Source organism: Amorphotheca resinae (genome assembly GCF_003019875.1).
Source record: "Amorphotheca resinae ATCC 22711 unplaced genomic scaffold M430scaffold_14, whole genome shotgun sequence".
Taxonomy (NCBI): domain Eukaryota; kingdom Fungi; phylum Ascomycota; class Leotiomycetes; order Helotiales; family Amorphothecaceae; genus Amorphotheca; species Amorphotheca resinae.
This window is the reverse complement of record NW_020194484.1, coordinates 465,658-485,140: the sequence shown is the minus strand read 5'-3', so window position 1 is coordinate 485,140 and position 19,483 is coordinate 465,658. Positions and strand designations below refer to the sequence as shown.

Sequence of the window (19,483 nt, the reverse complement as noted above, 5' to 3'; positions counted from 1 at the left end):
TATCGCATTTACTTCATGTTGCTGAATATTGTAGCAGCACGGCAAAAATAACCATGGTCCCCCTTATTCGAGATGATTGTTTGCCAAGCAGGCCCTGCATTTTCTGAGTCTAGCTAAGACAAAGTATATCTGAAATCCCATGCAACCAACTCCCATTCCGAACAATCCTTTATGCCTGAGTGGTCTTCGCGGCGGCCTGGTTGGGGTTGACCTTCTTTCCATCCTTGTTGTAGCGGACACGTGGGGGTGGCGCTCTGTTACGGCGGCCTTCGCGGGAACGGACACTGTGAGAGAGTCAGCTCTCACGTTCTGATCTGACTTACAGATGTTCGACCAAGGTTCATCTCAAGTGCTATCTTACCGAACAATCTTGCCGTGAATGGCGCAAGAGACGCAGTACTGCAACTTGAGGTACATCTTGGGAACGGTGTATTCGGGGAATACGGATGCGTCTGAGATATCACCTGCAAAGAACTCATATCAGCATCAGGCCCCCAAAGCCAGTTCTCGGCTCTTCCTAAAAATTGGATAGTCGAGCTGATCCTTCCAATCCAGAAGTTGTGATGTTGTAAATAATGGGTAACATACGAATAGCCGCTGATTCGACCATGTTTCTGATAGTGAATCTCTTTATCGCCTTGTCCTTGGGAGTGCATCGAGAGCAGTTCGAGCAACGGATCTGGAAACTTTTGGGTTAGTCTTTGCCTTTTCTACATACATATCGAGATCCAAAGATGCTCCAAGAGCAGTCAATGAAGAAGACAGATTCCTTACCGGCTTGACGTGGCCGCGGCCCTTCTTGTTACGTCCACTGCGAATTGTTAGTCGTCGGTGCTTTCAGGCAAGATAGTCGGTCCGGGGGGTTGTACTTGGATGCGCGCTTCTTGACCATTTTGGCGATTCTGCAAGATAGTCAATGGCAATGTCTTCATCACTGTTTGCGAATACTCACTGAATTGGTGTGTCGGGTCAAATCTGCTGCTGGGGTTAGTTGTTTCGATTTTCAGACGTCGATTTTCAGGCGCTGATTTTCTGTGCATAGGTATCTCAAGCGAGAGCCCTAATCAGGAAGCTAGCTCGGCACGTGACTGCCCACTTCGAATTTTTGAATTTCTAGCGAGAGCGTCGCAACTTTTCTTCGATTCTCAACCTTTCAACTGCAAGACCGCTCAGGAAGACAAGATTTGTCTAGGTAAGTCAACCATGCACTGGCTCATACAGCCTTGATACCTTCTTGCAAGGTCCATACAGCTTGCGGAACATATTCTGACCCCCGAGATAGGCAGTCATGCAGATCTTCGTCAAGACCCTCACGGGCAAGACTATCACCCTTGAGGTGGAGTCTTCTGACACCATTGACAATGTCAAATCCAAGATCCAAGACAAGGAAGGGATCCCACCCGACCAGCAACGCCTGATCTTCGCCGGCAAGCAACTCGAAGACGGTCGCACCCTTTCCGATTACAACATCCAGAAGGAGTCGACTCTTCACCTCGTCCTCCGTCTCCGTGGAGGTGCCAAGAAGCGCAAGAAGAAGGTCTACACCACCCCCAAGAAGATCAAGCACAAGCGCAAGAAGACCAAGTTGGCCGTCCTCAAGTACTACAAGGTCGATGGTGATGGAAAGATCGAGCGTCTCCGCAGAGAGTGCCCTACTCCCGACGTAAGTCCTCTAGCGCAGCTTTCGGGTTTAGGCAATACTAATTATTCTACAGTGCGGTGCCGGTGTTTTCATGGCTGCCATGCACGACCGCCAGTACTGTGGACGTTGCCACCTGACTTACATCTTCGATGAGGCCGGAAAATAAGTCTGGATGGTGCATCTTGAAGGAACTGGATCGGTAGCTTCTGAAGGGTTTTGATGTATCATATCTTCAATGCCATGTAGTTGCTGCCACCTATAATACTCGTGATTGTGATTTATTACCGGATATCACCCAGTCGAAAAGGGACTGGATGATAAGTCAAATGTGTCTTAGAACCTTTCGTTTTCTAAGCTCCGGCCTTCTATGGATGAGTATGAGCTTTCAGTTTGTTCTTCTTTTTGCGATCTCTAGGCAGTTCATACACACATACCATCATGGTGTGCAGGCATCCAGTGGAGGCCAGTTAAGAGGAGAGTAATATAGTATTTTCATAGGCTATCCAGTTAGTCACTCCAATTCCCTAATGTCATCATTTCAAGGCTTACTTCCTGCCATATTATGTTCTCTATCAAAATCCCTTCAGAAATTTGCATCTAAACCCAAATTCTTCGATATCATGGGCGCAGCCTGCTTCCTAGATATTCGACGGTCATATACTGCCTTCTTCAAGCTCGGGCTGCTAATAAAACAAGCCGCTTTCCTTTCACATACACCGAGGCCTCCAGTCCTACAATCTTTGCTGTGCTTGTGGCAAAATAAATTTCTAGGGAATAATGATGTCGGGGACCTCTGTCTACAAAGAGGATTCCATAGCTCAGGTAGGACGAGCGTTTCGCGCAGATGATATCCGCAATCTTCACGATTCAAGGCGTCACTTCTGCGTCCGTTTTGGAGCTTCCTAGGAGGAATACAAGCGTGGACGGATAGGTGATTATACAAGAAACATTGACTCCAGTAGCAGGCGGGAACGAGATCTACCAGGTACGGGATCTTTAGGGTTTGACTATGTTTGTCTGGCAACGATGATTAAGGTACCGTCGAAGACGTTCTCTGCCTTAGGGGGGAGGTAACCTGCCCCATGGCAGTAAATATATACGAACTCCATGGCCGTGACCTCAGGAGTAGCAGCCAAAGACCCAGGCACGTAGCCATACTATATCCCTATAGTTCAAGGATTTGTCCCTATCAGAGGAGTCCAGTGGGTAGATAGAATAGGGGTCTTGGCAACGTACTTTGTCACATCCGAGCTGTGGAAGCCATCGACACTGAAGACTGCAGTATGCTTGTAAACCTTCTCGGCATTAACCTAAGTGCAATAACAAAGTGTGATTGAAAAAGTATGTTATCACAGAGCTATAGCGAAGGACCTGAAAGAATGCATGGCCAGGACAAGATTTGAGGGGACAGCTATATACCTGCTTTGGTGATGGGAAGGAAGCTCTTGGGTATTCAAGCTTCCAATACATCATAATCACACTCCAATACCGCTGCAGCTAAAGCCACCTTTATGAGGAAACGCAATACAACGAAATTCATCTGTACTTTAACAGCTGCCTGACAGAAAAGCTGCAAAAAGTACATGATCACTCGCAATGTCCAACAGAGCGAAGGTCAGAGGCCAATGGTGCAGCCGTCCTTGTGGACATTTTAGATAGTACCACCTAGGAAATCTTCTGCCATGTCCACGGCTATGAAAGGATCCATTTCCATGGATTTCATTTCTTGCCCGGTAAGTTTGACTTCGCACAACTTTCCATAGTAGCTAGGAATTCATGTTGTAGCTCGAAATATTGTGCACGAAAGCCGGGCTTTTACCGCTCAGCTTTCTCCCAGCCTTCCCCAAATACCATCGTTTGTCTGATGGTTAATTAAAAAAGTCAGGATGGTTCATAAAAGCCTTTCTTTCGACAAGTCTTATTTAGTGCCAGCAACCACATCAATGGCCGATGATCCTCCGATCAACGTAGAGTGACGTGCTTTATTCGAACAGTTGTGAACGATGTCTAGGTATTCCCAACCTCTAATCAATGCAGAAGCATCGGCGTCAATAACCCCGAAAAGATCTATAAAAATGAGTTTATAAGATCATCCAGTTTCCTCTTTTTGTTTCTCGTCACACCTTGCCGTTGCTGCTTCAGCGTAGAATTACACATATGCGTAGACTCTGGTGCCTTGTTCAAAGCAGCTTCGGAGTGGCCACCCTGAATAGGCGCATTAGCTTCTGATGGTAGTTTGATGCGGATGAAGGACAAGGCTTCTGAAGTCGGTGTAGAATAATATGGTTGCCCAAGACGAAGGGACGCCATTGGGACCAAGTTTACCAGTGTATTGTCCACAGTTGTCTGGTCACCAGTATTCACTCCAGCTTTTACAAGATCAGCATCTTTCCGCAGCTCACCTACTCGGGAAAATATCTTGCGGAGTATGTGCTCCCGGGTGTTGGCTTTTCCAACCGCTGAGAGCTGGACTCTAGAAGTTAGAGTTTGGAGATTTTTCATCGCCTCTCCAGACTGCTCCTTTCTTCGCTTGTTTGAACTAGAACGACTCTGATGATTGGGCCGTCCAGGTGATTCGAATATGCAAGCAGCCTCAAAACCTTCCAGGAGGTTTTCATTAACGACCAGATCCCATCCAAGTTTCTGGGCTTGCGGTATTGTATCATATCCAAAGCCGCAACCGCTCACGTCATAAACAGTGAGCGCAGGAAAAGAATTGAGATAAATGAGCGATTGGCCGGTCACATACTCGTGATTCCAGAGCCTCAGGATCCGCAAGACGGGAAACACACCATCTTTCGAGGCGGTCTGATGCCACGCTCGAATTAATCGATCTCCAACTTGGGAAAGTTCCGGCTTAGATCGAGAGGGCTTTATGATCTCGAGAATACCAAGATTGGTGATATTTGACAGTTTGACAAGGTCCGGGACTGGAAAAGTTACCGTAATGCTCAATGAGGTAATGAAGTCGAAGGTTTTCGAGGAGAGGGGGTTCGCGTATATGTAAAGAGGTGATTTTGGGTTTTGGATGGTCTGGCGATAGCTCAAGAGGCCTGGGTTTGGTGTATCCCGACGGAGGATTTTGGAGAAAATACTCCACGTGTTAAATGATATTGAACCTCTTGAAATCCAAAGAATTAGCGTGGCTTAGGAAGAACGCATTGAAAGAGTAGCATGGGGAATTTGAATGCTACATGTTAAACACATAAACCGACCTTCTGTCCACCGCATACCAGACTCGTTCGACAATTCGTATAGGAAGACATTCAAGGGTTTCGGGGGAAATATCGGATATATTCTCGAGAATACATCTAATAGCAACATCTTGTAATGAGCGAGTACCTTTGAGATTCCGGACCGTCGAATCCTTCATATTATCAGGATGTCTGCGATACTGTCCCAGATTTGATCCACCCCTGCCACGCTCCCAGCCCTTCGCATCGTTTGCATCGCTATCACCTGCATCACTGTTGCGGACATGGCTTTTATCTACATCGCTACTGTGTGCACCGCCAATGTCCGAATCACCGATGTCTGTATCGGCATTGAGGGTTGGTCTGGCGATAGCATGGTTTTGTCGAGTCCAACCGCTGTCATCAGAGCTCTGGATTGGGGTAGTTCTCTCGGTATACACCTGCCCCGTAGACTCATCGAACTTGTAGTATTTGTCCCATGGTCTCTCAATGTGAGCTTCAGATCGTCGGTTGTACCCGAGCTTGTTTCTTGGGAGGAGCCACCGCATGGCGAAACTTGCTTCGACGGGACGTTGATCATTCTCCTAAGGTACGACGGGCAAACGCGCTCAAATGCGCGAGGGCACACTTGTCACAAAAGATGGCACGGCATTACTTGAAAGGTAAAAGGCCAGGTCGTAAAAGAGCGGGATTGAGAAGGTTATGTTGTTTTCGACGCGTATGGTCTTACCTATACCTTAGGTACTGCACCTATAGACCGACTCGTGACCAGGGTCCTGTATCGCGCATTTATCGGATAAGAAGAGCCGCGACTTCGGTATATTAATAACGTCGTACATCCCCCACTGTGATGGCAGAACTATTACGAACAGTTCGCCTTGTCATGTCCTCCTCATTATCCATGGTAAATATGTTGCCCGTGCGATAGACTGACTGGACTTCTTGCCATCATGCTCAAAAAGTCGAGTATACTGTCATGCAATCATTTCCATCCGCTTCATCCTTCCGGGGCAACATCAAGAACGTCGATATCTCGTACGACTAGATACCCGGCACGCCCGCAACGATACCGTGCTTATGCCACGGTCAGCGATGGTCATGATAGGCATCAATGCGATGGCATTCCATGGCCAGATGTTACATCTGCAAATGCTCTTCCAACGCCTTACCAGATCTTTAATCAGAAGAAAGGTTCGCCATATTCGAAACGAAGATTTTACGAGCTGGTTAAGTTGTACCATCCCGATCGACACCCCTATGGTAGCCCGGCCGATGGGCTATCGTATTCTACGAAGTTAGAAAGATATCGACTCATCGTAGCCGCCAACGATATCCTTTCTGATCCTATCAAAAGAGGAGCCTACGACCGCTACGGGGCTGGATGGAACGGACAGCCGGATGTTCGCACGTCTCGAAATTCCTCCGATCCATCTGCCTACAGTGGGAGTGGATGGAACAGTCCAAATGGGCCAAGTCGAAATGCCACTTGGGAAGATTGGGAGAAATGGTACCAACGTGAGGCAGATGGCCCTCAGGAACCGAGATTCGTCTCGAACGGTACCTTCGTTTTCCTGATCGTTGTAGTTGCAGCTATAGGTGGAGTTGGCCAGCTTTCACGGGTTGAGAATTACTCGGTGAGCTTTTTAGAGCAGCGAGCTGCTCTACACGACAATATCTCCAAAGACCTCAACCGCAAACGGAAGGAGACCACCACTGCATTTTCAAGTCGGGAGGAGAGGATAAACAGCTTCTTGGAACACAGAGACCCATATGGAATGCTGATGGTACGTGGGCGGGAAGAGAGTATCAGGAGATTACTCCAGCAACGAGACACACGTTCGAGCGAGGATATCAACACACGTTCGAGCGAGGATATCAACACACGTTCGAGCGAGGATTTCAACACACGTTCGAGCGAGGATATCAAGGACCGTTCGATGGACATCCACTACACGGAGGAAACTACGAGAGATAGGTGAGACTCCTCAAGCAGGTCGAACCTTGCTGCGAGGCTTCCTGTGAGGTGCAACTCACGACATCCTCATGAAGCTCTCTTCCGCCAACAACAACGAACCATCTCGGGGTTTACTTTTGCAAGTGATGACTCTGACGACAGAGATGAACGATAGCGTTCTGGCAAGCATCTTCGGCTATCTATCGTTATTCGAGGCTTTGGTTCCACCATACAGCATTTAGAAGATGTTGATACCGACCTTCGAAAATCTCTCCTGGACGGGCTCTCCATGAAAAGGTCTGGGAGACTTTTACTCAAATTGAATATATTTGAGGAAGCATTGGCTGTGCTTCTGCAGTTGTTGGGTAGATCCAGAATCCTAGTTTGTCGATGTATGGACACCAATCATTCATTATGGTGCCCTTCGTCAAAACATCACATAGAGCGTGGTGCCATTGGTTCGTGGTAGGATACAGACCAATATGACGGAGACGTGGAATTCTCAGCATTTGATCTCCTCATACTTCACTCAATGAGGTAGAGACTCCGAAATACACACAACAGTTGACAACTCTTGAATCACTGCGTGATCTTGAACTGAAGGGTAAGCATACCGCATGAGACATTGATTACTGGACCTTTTCAGATAGTCACAACTGCATGCGAGGGTTTCAAGACTTTGCCCTTCCTACCACTAGCCATTTCCTTATCTAAATGATAGCAGTTATCCAACGCAGTTTATTATTGAAATTTATAAACTATCCTTGAGGAACCCAAAAATTCCGTAGCATGAATTCCTGGCGGGTACAGTATCATCTGTGATTAGTATTATCTGTGGTGCTGCACGTCGTATACCCCGTAAATATTCGTGTCATTCCGGCTCGCCTGACACACAGCCTCACTCGCAATTGGAGCTTGGCTGAGTGGATTCCTGCCGAAGAAATAAATAACTATTAATAAGATCGCCAACGACCATCCTCCGTATTTATTCATACCCATCCTTCTCTCAACCACGTAGAGTATCTGCCGTACATCACAAAGACGTACCAAAGTGGCTCCGGTCAAGCTCCTCCTCTACAGTGCTCCTATCTGGGTGATATTCACAGCCTTGCTACTAATTGCCCCTCTTCGCTACTCAGCCTTGCCGTCCACAGCCTCGAATATCAATACTTACATTCCCAACGACAAGATGGGTGAATATCGCGCCGTTAGCTCCTTGTTTCCCCTTTTCCCGTGATACATACTGATCCGAGGCTCTCCTTTCTAGGTTGCGTACTTTGTCAACTGGGCTATCTATGCGAGAAAACATAGACCTCAGGATCTTCCCGCGGACAAGCTTACTCATGTCCTTTATGCATTTGCCAATGTGAGGCCTGAATCTGGAGAGGTGTAAGTAAAAATATTGATCTTTCTTATGTCCTGTGTCTGCTGTCCAATTGCCAGGAATTCAACTCCTCATGACCCATTGCATTTACCAGTATTCTTCCTAGGGGCACTGACATGCATCAGGTACATGACTGACAGCTGGAGCGATGCTGAAATACATTGGGTTGGTTATACCCCTTTCTTCTTTCCTAAGGGGTACGCCTTTTATTTGCAGAATACTGACTGAAGATATAGCCCGAGAGTGGTGACTCGTGGAACGACGTGGGGACCAATCTCTATGGTTGCCTCAAGCAGCTCAATCTCCTGAAACGTCAAAATCGCTCTCTCAAGATACTCCTCAGCATTGGAGGCTGGACATACTCATCCAACTTCGCTGCCCCCGCATCAACCGAAGCAGGGCGTCAGAAATTCGCTTCGTCGGCCGTGTCTCTCATCAAAGACTTCGGCTTTGATGGCATAGACATTGATTGGGAGTACCCGAAGTCTAGCACAGAAGCCCAGCATTTTGTCCTTCTCCTCAAGGCATGCCGTGAAGCTATGGATGCTTACAGTGCGACGTTGCCGCATAAGTATCATTTCGAACTCACTGTAGCCTGTCCCGCTGGTCCTCAAAATTACAATAACATGGACATCAGAGGTATGGATCAGTACCTTGATTTCTGGAACCTGATGGCCTACGACTATGCCGGTTCCTGGGATGCTACGGCTGGCCACCAGGCTAATCTTCAGCCGTCAAGGAGTAATCCCGGCTCCACACCTTTCAATACGGAGCAGGCGGTAGGCCATTACAAGAGACAGGGTGTAGCTGGGAATAAGATTGTCATGGGAATGCCGCTATACGGCAGAGCGTTCGAGAATACAGATGGCCTCGGGAAGCCATACCAGGGGGTCGGAGCAGGAACTTGGGAGGCTGGCGTTTACGACTTCAAGGTGTTGCCATTTGCAGGAGCGCAAGAGCGATATGACCAGGAAGCTGGTGCTTCGTATAGTTATGATCCTGCAAAAAGGCAGTTGATCACGTATGATACTGTTGATATGGCGTTGAGGAAAGCGGAGTGGATCAAGAAAGAAGGGCTTGGAGGAGCCATGTGGTGGGAAAGTAGCGCTGACCGCAGTGGAGAGCAGAGCTTGATCAGAAACGTGGTAGGGGCCCTGGGCACGATGGAAAATAGCCCAAATTGCTTGGAGTACCCGGGATCCAAATACGATAACTTGAGGAACGGATTTCAGGGGTAGTAAGAAGAGTAGGCGGCGGCCAGTGCTCTCGAAAACATTGAAGGGAATCACATTGGCCAACTTTCTCACACTCTGGCTTGTTTTAGAAATCGAAATAAAATAAAACTCTGGTTATTACTGGGTCTAGCTGAATCCACGCAGTTATTAAATTGCACTCGGGAGTCGAACTTCAGAATTGAGTTACCAAACACAGGCTAGTAATAGAGGTTGAACTTTCATGACAGCTTCGTTGTATATCAAACCATTACAAACCCTAAATGCTAGTGATAATAACCTTCTCTAGTTTCCTACATTATTCCACGAAGCTTCTGCCAAAGGTCCATATTTTGTATCACATTCCAAAGAAATACACGTTTGTTACAACTCCTGAACTTCCACGTCCTTTTGTTTCTCAGAAAGAGCCACCTGCAACGGGGTCTCCTCTGAATGATCAACTTTATCTTCCAATATCTGCAGATAGTCATCCACAATTAACTGTGCCACATTCATGCCCATCAATGCGCTGGTCTCCATCGTGCTGATGAAACTTTCGATTCCGCTCGTATAGTAAAAGCCACGAGCCAATTCCAGTTCTTCGAATGTCACTCGAGGGAATTCGTAGGGATAAGGATTCCAAACGTGAGGATAATACCAGCTTATCGCATCCCCACTATCAACATTGATAGAGCTAAGATTCGTAGGAACTAGGATATAGAATTAGCACCAATTTTCGAGAGCAGGCGATGGTGTTACGAACTTGGAACCCCTAGAATATCGGATAGAAACTCTGAAGTGACCTTTTGTGGCGAAAAGATTTTGTACAGGTGTTCCTTTTCCAGGGTCTTAGGGTTGACCACCGTACGCAGAGTGCTGATACTGAAGAAACCTATTGAACCAGCACCATCTTCTGGGTCAACTGGAACCTCGTTTGGTGGCAGAGTCGTGAGGATTGTAGTAGGAACTTCGGCATCGGGTGCCAGATTGAAGAATACGCGGTTCAATGTATGAGTGGAGGTAAATAGAGTTACATGCAACGTAACGTAGGGGATTTCGTCCGGGGTGTGTTTGAGAAGGCCTTCCTCGATATGAATACCTGAATACTGAAGAGGGCCGGCGAGCACCACAGTATCGAACGGTTCCTCTTTGCTTTGTATGATACCAGAGCTGGCATCTCGGGAAGAAGTCTTGACACTGTATGCGTTTTTGGACTTCTTGATTTCATCGACAGTAGTATTAAGGAGAATGGTGGCATTTGAAGCCTTCAGCATACCATCGAATATTTGCCAGTTTCCTCCTTCAATTTGCATCGCACCTTCAATTGCCATGCAAACCATAGTCTCCAAGCCGTGGATAAAACCAAGGTTCTGGCCATAGTTGACACGAGTACTGGCTTGGATAATATCTGTGGCGAAAGCAGACCCGATCTGTGGAAAAAAGAGTAAATTCCTAGTTTCAAAATTGGACTAGAGGTCTTACATTACTGGCTGCCAAGAGTTGTTCTCCGGTCATGGAAGTTGCAGACACTAGATCCAGATCCAACACCCTGTCGGACAATGACCTGAAGGGGAAGAATGGGGCCGCATAGAGTTTTTGAAACTTGCCGACAGTACTCTTCATCAATCGTTGTGTACGAATAGGTGCAAGGCCGTATTTCCAAATGAGCTTCGCAACGTCAAGCCAGTACCATCCACCCTCTTTCTGTGTATACACAAACTTCTCGCCATTCCAGATGCCCAAGATTTCGGTATTCTCCGTATCTGAATCTCGAGGCTTGAGACCAAAAAGCTCACTTGAGTTTTTGAGAATCGTGTTTACTTCTACGAAGATACTCGCTCCAAGTTCAACAGGAGTGAGTGGGTCATCATAAGCATTCACGGTTGTAGAACGGCCTCCTACATACGAAGCTCGTTCGAAGACGGTGATATTTATTGGGATTTCCGAGCGAGCTGCAAATCTCTGCAGATGCCATGCTGTTGAAGATCCTGCAGCACCAGCTCCTATAATATAAAATCAGTTTCTCGTCATGGAAGAAAGTCAATAGCTGATCCTTTTTACCAATCCATTAAGAAAGTAATCATTACCGCACGAGAGAGAAAGGGACTTCGGCAAACGCGGCTAAGGAAACAAGTTCATAACCGTGATATAGTGAGACAAAACAAAGCAACAGAATCCAGACACAAAGACATTGTAAGAACAAGGTCACACCAAGCAGAGTCGAGTCTGCTTTGATATTTGTTTGGATACGATAAAGTAGGTACCCTATCCCATCTTGTAATCCTACGACATGATCCAAGACAGTAGACTTCACGCTCAGCTTTGAGCAGGAGTCACAATAGTAATGAGGTAAACATTTACTTCATAAGTGGAAGAATAGAGAGTATAGCACTTGATGGATGAGAAGGAAAATCATAACGCACCGATAATCGCGATGCGTTTAGCGCTGGTATCGGGGTAGTCTGGATAGAGGATTTCCTGTTCAGCTGCCACGTCGAAGGGCCAAAATCCCAGACTTTGCCCATAGAGGATACCGAGAACAAACACAAACACAAGATTCAAGCCCGCCTGCATTTTGATTTCTTCCTCCTGCTCAAGGGCCCTTACCACAGAAGACAGTAATGTGATGATGGAAGTTCATTGAGTTGCGATGGCGTACTAGCACGTTACCTGTACTCGATAGGTTGAATAGCTCGCTTCGCTTACACCTGAGCCTCGCCTTTATCGGTATCAGGCCGGGCTTTATCGTGGACCTGACGTTTGTGTACTTGGGGAGTTCTTTGCTGCATAATGCTGTTCACTCTTCCACGAGCCTGACGTCTTGAAAAGAAACTGAAATCTAGCCAATTAGCAGTGATGCAAGACATCAAAAGTAGGTAGGTACCTAGGTAGTTGTACTGTAGTAGCGGAAGTAAACGAGATATAAATAGACAACAAATTTATAATTCAAAAATAGGTAAAAACAAAGCTCTCCGTTACTTTCTATTAGCCTTTTAGAGGGGCAGAGCTTTAAACTTAGAAGACAAGTATAGCTAGAGTAGAAACAAAACGTAGCAGTGTTGTAGTTAAGTACTTGCGTTCTACCTACCACCTACAGATTTCAGCCTCGTGGTGCCTCAGGCCCAAATTGCGCGCTTCGCGTCTACCTACCCTCTGAAAAAAAGCTCAAGTCGAAAGATTGAACCAACGGACGACGTGATCATTTGTGTCATATTCCAACCCCCACAAAATCTCCTTCAGAGATTAATCCAAAGCCAGAATGTCTGCAGCACAGCTTCTCAACCCGAAAGCTGAATCAAGGGCAAGGTCTCAAATTACCCCTGGGCGATAAATGCACTAACACCACCCAGAGACGAGGAGAAGCTCTACGAGTCAACATCAGCGCCGGCGAAGGTCTTCAAGATGTGCTGAAATCGAACTTGGGTCCACTTGGGACCATAAAGATGTTTGTCTAGCCCACTCATATCGTTTACTTACAGCTAACTGTCTTGTAGGCTTGTTGATGGAGCTGGCGCAGTACGCATAACTTCTCGAATATCACAGCAAGATATCATCTAACACTTGGTGACATTTCAGATCAAGCTTACGAAAGACGGAAATGTTCTCTTACGAGAGATGCAAATACAAAATCCTACTGCGGTGATGATTGCTCGAGCAGCCACGGCACAAGACGACATTTGCGGTGATGGCACGACCTCGGTGGTACTTCTTGTCGGCGAATTGTTGAAGCAGGCCGATAGATACATATCTGAAGGATTACATCCTAGAATCATTACTGATGGGTATGAGATCGCGAAAGCGGAGGCTTTGAAGGTATGTGAAAATGCTCTTGTTGGGGGACGAGACTAAATTACCCCCGCAGTTCCTGGATACTTTCAAACTTGAGAGAGAAGTTGACAGGGAGCTCCTATTATCTGTTGCACGCACGTCTCTTTCTACGAAGCTCAACCACACACTTGCAGATAAACTTACTCCGGACATCGTCGATGCTGTCCTCTCCATTTATCAAGCTCCTGCGAAACCCGACCTGCACATGGTCGAAATAATGAAGATGCAACATCGAACGGCATCAGAGACACAACTCATTCGAGGTTTGGCTCTAGACCATGGCGCGAGACACCCTGACATGCCGAAACGGGTCGAAAACGCGTTCATTCTGAGCCTGAATGTGAGCTTAGAGTATGAGAAATCCGAGATCAACTCTGGTTTTTACTACTCAAGTGCAGAGCAAAGAGATAAGCTTGTCGAGAGTGAGCGTCGGTTTGTTGACGAGAAGCTACGAAAGATCGTTGAATTGAAGAAAGAGGTCTGTGGCAATGATCCCAAGAAGGGCTTTGTCATTATCAACCAAAAGGGAATCGACCCACTCTCGCTCGATGTACTGGTCAAGAATGGAATTTTTGCCCTGAGACGTGCAAAGAGAAGGAATATGGAAAGATTACAATTGATCTGCGGTGGCACGGCACAGAACAGCGTCGACGATCTGACGCCAGATGTCCTTGGATGGGCAGGATTGGTGTATGAGCATCAACTAGGAGAGGAGAAGTACACCTTTATCGAGGACGTGAAGGACCCAAAATCGGTCACGGTTCTCATCAAGGGTCCTAACCAGCACACGATTACTCAGATCACAGATGCCGTTCGCGATGGGCTCCGAAGCGTGTACAATATGATCGTCGATAAGAGCGTCGTACCAGGTGCTGGAGCTTTCCAGGTTGCTTGTGCAGCGCACTTGAACAGCGAGGCCTTCCGCAAGACTGTCAAAGGCAAGGCGAAGTGGGGCGTGCAGGCATTTGCAGACGCTCTTCTCATTATTCCAAAGACGCTGGCTGCGAATGCTGGTCATGATATCCAAGATTCCCGTAAGCATAGCCACCATCCTTTAGTAATTATACTGACCTCCCTCCAGTTGCCAGCCTGCAGGATGAGCATGCCGAAGGTAACGTTGTTGGCCTTGATCTCAAGACTGGCGAACCTATGGACCCTGTTCTGGAGGGCGTGTATGATTCTTTCCGTGTCCTACGGAACTGCATTGCGTCGAGTTCCGGTATCGCCTCCAACCTTCTGTTATGTGACGAGTTGCTGAAGGCCCGGCAAATGGGTAGACAAGGAGGACCTGGCCCAGGGATGGATGAGTAGATAGATAAGATCTGTCGTGCGAGGGCTTATAATATGTCGAACCTGTATAGCATTTGCGTTCATTACACAGCTCACGGCAGTCCTTCGATGCCGGGGAAAACATGGGATTCTCGGCGCTTTTCTTTTGGGAAAAATATAACGCTGCACAATGTACAGGTAGACCACGATTGCAAAAATCACGGAGCATATCCAGCGCGCACCGGATAAATAGCTAGAAATAGCTAGCCCCAGACTCTTGGGGGAAAAGACGACTTATAATGATCTGTTATTCCTCAGAAGGATTATGCAAATGTAATTTGTGGTACATCAAGTAGCACATGATTTTGAGTTACCCCCTGATATAACTTGCTAGGGTTATTCAGGGAAGGCTCTGTATAACGAGAGAGGTAAAGTAGGTAGTTTATTGAATCATGGATGTGACTACTTAAGTTGTTATTGTAAAGCCTGTTAAGGTACGGCGGACCTACGCAAGAGAGGAGACTCAGGAGAGCATGTTGCCAAGTGTGGCTGATAAATCCGGGTAGTAGAATATGCGGATCTCACAAGCCGTTATTCTTAACTAATCACTTGCTTTCGATAAGAAATTATACGGATTGTGATCGTACAATATAAAGTGCCCTGTTGTCCATCACTGCTTGCACAGTCATAACAAGTGATAGCTTGTAAACGTGAGCAGCTCACAGAGGTAGAGACTTGAGGCATGGAGCTCCATCTCGTAGCCACAGACAGATGCAAGGTCTAGAATCTGTGAGGACGAACATACTACAGTACCTACTACGGTACTAACTAGATCTCCCCAAATGCTGATCCGGGTGGACCCGAACCGCCTGCACTTTGCTCTGTATTATTCTTACTCCTACTGTATTCTTACTAGTTTCTGTGTTATTATTTGGCGGGTTTTGCTTCTGCCGTGTCGTGTAGCAAAGTCCAAGGCTCCAAGGATACCAATTGGGAATAACACAGGACTTGGCAAGTTGGCATGAACAATGGCTTCAATCGACCCCTGAAAAAGCCCGGAGACCAGAGGCTGGGGCACAGGTACGCGTGCTCCGCTCGTATCGACCCTCACCCGGAGCAAGCGCCCAGCCCACCAGCGGCCAGCAAACAGCATGGTCTCTACAACTTCACGTCTACCTCCCTTTTTTTTCGACTTGTTCTTTGTCGCCGGTCGTTAATCGATAAACAAGCCTAGTTGTGATTCCCTCTGGACGACCATGAGGATCCGGTCTCTGAAGCATATACACTGAAACTCGACGTCGGGCACGCGACACTTTACTCCTTCCTTCCAGCCATCTCTGGTCGCGTCAAGGCCCCGAACCCTCCAAAATGTTACCCGCGATCCGATTCCGACGATATCGAGTCTTCCTCGTACTCGCCGCTATTATTACAATACTGCTAGTTCGCTTTTCACATACGAGGAACGGGGATCTACATGCGCAGATTGAGGGCTTGGATTTCTCTTCGCCGCCCAAGAACGATGGTCCTGGAGGATCAGCCCCTCCCGAAGTAACTCGTCCAGAGGCATCTGGTGAGGAATCAAAGGAGGCTAAAGACCGGCCCTCGCCCCCCGTGAAAATAGAAGGGGACAAGCCCTCCCCAGCTATACCAAGCCCACCGACTGCAGTTCAGTCTGTACCCGATGTTGTCCTACCCGATAGAAAGATTGCATCCCCAGCCGAAGTTCCATTGGGTAATGAAGTGAGCGAGGATGGTATCCACGCAGTTGGTCCGCCTGGCAGGCAGGAATTCCCCACCTTTACTGCTGTCCCTACCACCATACATTGGGAGAAACAGGTGGAACATTTCCCTGTTCCTACAGAATCTATTATCGGATTACCAACAGGCCTTCCAGCCACCATACCGAAGATTCAGCATGCCTTCAACGATGAAACGCCAGATGCTAAGATCAACCGGGAAACGAGGCAATTGAGAGTGAGGGAGGAGTTCAGCAAGGCATGGTCGGGATATAAGGAGCACGCATGGCTCCATGACGAACTGGCCCCCGTCTCAGGAAAGCTACGCGACCCGTTTTGCGGCTGGGCGGCCACTCTTGTCGATTCTCTGGACGCACTGTACATAATGGGACTCCATGAAGACTTTGAGGAGGCCGTCAGGGCAGTCAACGAGATAGATTTTACGACTAGCCCCCGAGCTGATATTCCAGTGTTCGAGACGACTATAAGATATTTGGGCGGCCTTTTATCAGCCTACGATGTCAGTGGGGGGAAGTACAGGAGTTTGTTGAGCAAAGCGGAGGAATTGGCCGAAATCTTGATGGGGGCGTTCGACACCCCGAACAGGATGCCCGTCCTTTTCTATAGGTGGAAACCAACATTCGCATCTCAACCGCATCGGGCGAGTCAAAGGTCTAACCTGGCGGAACTTGGGTCACTGTCAATGGAATTCACAAGGTTGGCTCAATTGACGAAGAACCCCCGCTATTACGATGCTGTGGCTCGAGTCACGAATGCTCTAGAAGAATTTCAAGATCGCACAAAGCTCAGAGGCGTCTTCCCTGAGAATGTGGACGCTTCAGGCTGTAACCGCACAGTCCCTCTTAGCAAGCACGAGCCTGTTTCGAACCAAGGCTCGGCGAAGAGTCCAGGGGAAGCTACAGAGCAACCAGAAGGATACCAACCCAGCATGCCTAAGACAGTGGCAGAACCTAGGCCTATTAAAAAGGGTGGGAAGAATGAAAATGCACCTAGTCTGGAGCTACAGATATTGCCTGGCGAACCGAGTAAGGCTAAGATCCTTGGATGGGGCGATAATGAGAAGCCGAAGAATTCGAAGAGGGACTCGATGAAATCCGAAGCCGCAGTGATCACTTTAGAGAAAAATTCGAAGGAACCAGAGGGAGGGGAAACTTCGAACACGGCACTTCCGACAGATCCTAAGACCGGGTTGCCACTTGATCTATCTGGAGCAAAATCGCGGATCGGCCAATCCCTAGGTGATTGGGACTGCACTCCCCAAGGTTTGGAATCCTCAAAACCCTCTGGGTCTGATAGATTTTCAATGGGAGGTGGACAGGACTCTACCTATGAGTATTTCCCCAAGGTATGCAATCCTACCTGGGGCAACCTAGTTCAGAGCTGACGTTAAAAGCAATATCTTCTTTTGGGTGGTCGAGAAGATAAGTATCGCCAAATGTACCTTAAAACCATCGAAGCGGTCCGGAAATGGATGCTTTACCGGCCCATGATCCCAGGGAATCACGATATCTTACTCTCGGGTAAAGTCACAACTGCAGGTAATCCTGAGGTCGACCTTGAATTCAGTGCTGAGGTAGAGCATCTCACATGCTTTATTGGTGGTATGGTTGGCATGGGAGCAAAGATATTCGACATCAAGAGCGACCTAGAGCTTGCGAAGAAACTGACTGATGGTTGCGTCTGGGCTTATGGATCAATGCCTTCTGGGATTATGGCTGAAAGTGCTATAGTGTTACCCTGTGAGAACGCCGAGTCCTGTGCCTGGAATGAGACGGCGTATTTTGAGTACCTCGATCCTAAGGCCGACGAGAGGGATCAAATGGTTGAAGAGTACCTTGCCAACAAAGCAGCTCTCGAAGCAGAACGGGAAGCCAAGAAAGCCGCTACAGCAAAGGCCGAAGTAGAAACGACAAACGTTGAAACGACAGCTAATCAGTCTCCCGCGGGCAGTGATCCACAAGACAAAAAAGTGTCTTCAAATAGCCACATATCTAAATCGACATCAAATGATGCCCCCCGCCAGCTTTCGAACACCACAGTCGCTTCACTAAGGAAGCGCCAAAGTTCTCCAAAAAATGATCTGCCTCAACCCGTTACCCATAATTTCAAGAATGATTTCACGAAGGAGGCCCAGAACCCCAAAAAAGGACCCGGTGAATCCAAGGTCTCTGATGATACTGAAGTGGTCGCTGAGCATTATGAAGGGAAGTTCCAATCTACTGAGGCAGAGCTCCGAAGTATGGAAGTTGGACGGCAAACAGAAGTCCCACCCCCAACGGCACAATCCAAACCGGTTGAAGATCTACCAGATCCAGCGCGACCACTCTCGCACAAGGAGTTTGTTGCTGCTCGGATTGAGCAAGGAGGATTGCTTCCCGGATATGTGAATATTCGGTCAAAGAAATATATCCTTAGGTAAGTCGCCAGCTGGTTCACTAGTAAATGGGTGCTGACAATGAGAAGACCCGAGGCAATCGAGTCCGTCTGGTATATGTACCGCATCACGGGGGACCCATCATGGCAAGATAAGGGGTGGAAAATGTTTGAAGCAATTCTCAACGCGACATCTGCGAAGTATGGGCATTCGGCCATCTACGATGTCACGCAAACCGAGAGCCTCCAATCTGATGAGATGGAGAGCTTCTGGCTGGCCGAGACGCTGAAATATTTCTACCTCTTGTTCTCAACCCCCGACACAATCAGCCTGGACGAGTGGGTGCTTAACACCGAGGCGCACCCCTTCAAGCGAGATTGGTGAAGTATGGTTTTTCGTAGCGATTACTGGGGTTATAGCATGGCGATTATCGCACAGGAGTTCCGGAATCGTGCTTCCCCTTCGAAGCCCCCTTTTTTGGGAACGGTATCAACAAAACTCTGGATGGTTTGATAGCCTATCCTTGGCGTGTTAGGCGTTGGGGGAAATCGATACTCGAATCACTCTTATTATATTAGCCACGTATATATATACACCTTTATAAGTTAGACTCGCGAATCCTACTAATCTCGATCCCTGCCGGATATTCATTATCATCTACGCGATTGAGCTGGTACATATGTTCAAACTTCAGTATCTACGAGCATTTCCCTATGCTCATTTCGCACCGTTCCTATCACGTGTGGTTCTAAGACGACCCAAGGAATTTTCTCTTCCAGGTCCTACCCCCTACTGTATGAAGAGAAATGCATGTACTCAAAGAGATGATTTCAGGAGAAAGCCGGGGGGGGGATATCATTAGAGGAGAAA

At 47.6% G+C, this 19,483-nt stretch overlaps 8 protein-coding genes across 8 annotated transcripts; 5 read left to right on the top strand and 3 right to left on the bottom strand.

The window, feature by feature from the left end:
• Window positions 1-152: 152 nt before the first annotated feature.
• M430DRAFT_129465 (hypothetical protein) lies at window positions 153-892 on the bottom strand (the record flags this gene model as incomplete). The annotated part of the gene is made up of 5 exons (XM_024862101.1): window positions 153-284; window positions 362-464; window positions 589-679; window positions 775-811; window positions 870-892. The coding sequence occupies 5 exons, from the start codon at window positions 890-892 to the stop codon at window positions 170-172; spliced, it is 369 nt and encodes a 122-aa protein (XP_024716710.1). The 3' UTR covers window positions 153-169.
• A 387-nt stretch (window positions 893-1,279) lies between these two features.
• M430DRAFT_148149 (hypothetical protein) lies at window positions 1,280-1,808 on the top strand (the record flags this gene model as incomplete). Its single annotated transcript, XM_024863108.1, has 2 exons — window positions 1,280-1,663; window positions 1,716-1,808. The coding sequence occupies exons 1-2, from the start codon at window positions 1,289-1,291 to the stop codon at window positions 1,806-1,808; spliced, it is 468 nt and encodes a 155-aa protein (XP_024716709.1). The 5' UTR covers window positions 1,280-1,288.
• Window positions 1,809-3,709: 1,901 nt separating this feature from the next.
• Window positions 3,710-5,384, bottom strand: M430DRAFT_54337 (hypothetical protein; the record flags this gene model as incomplete). Its single annotated transcript, XM_024868459.1, has 2 exons — window positions 3,710-4,763; window positions 4,858-5,384. The coding sequence occupies 2 exons, from the start codon at window positions 5,382-5,384 to the stop codon at window positions 3,710-3,712; spliced, it is 1,581 nt and encodes a 526-aa protein (XP_024716708.1).
• A 513-nt stretch (window positions 5,385-5,897) lies between these two features.
• On the top strand, window positions 5,898-6,602 carry M430DRAFT_74853 (hypothetical protein; the record flags this gene model as incomplete). The annotated part of the gene is made up of 1 exon (XM_024869547.1): window positions 5,898-6,602. A coding segment is annotated over one exon (705 nt), but the record flags the coding sequence as incomplete, so codon positions are not given.
• Window positions 6,603-7,780: 1,178 nt separating this feature from the next.
• On the top strand, window positions 7,781-9,631 carry M430DRAFT_129458 (glycoside hydrolase family 18 protein). The gene is made up of 4 exons (XM_024862100.1): window positions 7,781-7,997; window positions 8,058-8,179; window positions 8,300-8,339; window positions 8,417-9,631. The coding sequence occupies exons 1-4, from the start codon at window positions 7,980-7,982 to the stop codon at window positions 9,410-9,412; spliced, it is 1,176 nt and encodes a 391-aa protein (XP_024716706.1). The 5' UTR covers window positions 7,781-7,979; the 3' UTR covers window positions 9,413-9,631.
• A 138-nt stretch (window positions 9,632-9,769) lies between these two features.
• Window positions 9,770-11,959, bottom strand: M430DRAFT_23202 (hypothetical protein; the record flags this gene model as incomplete). Its single annotated transcript, XM_024864855.1, has 4 exons — window positions 9,770-10,095; window positions 10,149-10,815; window positions 10,868-11,388; window positions 11,809-11,959. The coding sequence occupies 4 exons, from the start codon at window positions 11,957-11,959 to the stop codon at window positions 9,770-9,772; spliced, it is 1,665 nt and encodes a 554-aa protein (XP_024716705.1).
• Window positions 11,960-12,586: 627 nt separating this feature from the next.
• On the top strand, window positions 12,587-14,524 carry M430DRAFT_70194 (hypothetical protein; the record flags this gene model as incomplete). The annotated part of the gene is made up of 6 exons (XM_024869483.1): window positions 12,587-12,686; window positions 12,736-12,834; window positions 12,884-12,901; window positions 12,962-13,198; window positions 13,248-14,247; window positions 14,295-14,524. Exons 1-6 carry the CDS (start codon window positions 12,645-12,647, stop codon window positions 14,522-14,524), a joined length of 1,626 nt encoding a protein of 541 aa, XP_024716704.1. The 5' UTR covers window positions 12,587-12,644.
• A 1,326-nt stretch (window positions 14,525-15,850) lies between these two features.
• On the top strand, window positions 15,851-18,997 carry M430DRAFT_54333 (glycoside hydrolase family 47 protein; the record flags this gene model as incomplete). Its single annotated transcript, XM_024868458.1, has 3 exons — window positions 15,851-17,584; window positions 17,633-18,654; window positions 18,703-18,997. The coding sequence occupies 3 exons, from the start codon at window positions 15,851-15,853 to the stop codon at window positions 18,995-18,997; spliced, it is 3,051 nt and encodes a 1,016-aa protein (XP_024716703.1).
• Between the last annotated feature and the right edge of the window lie 486 nt (window positions 18,998-19,483).

Coding starts and splice junctions, on each gene's coding strand:
- M430DRAFT_129458 (XM_024862100.1), top strand. Junction 8,180..8,299: donor AGGCCTGAATCTGGAGAGGT/GTAAGTAAAAAT, acceptor GACATGCATCAG/GTACATGACTGACAGCTGGA. Junction 8,340..8,416: donor GCGATGCTGAAATACATTGG/GTTGGTTATACC, acceptor ATATAGCCCGAG/AGTGGTGACTCGTGGAACGA.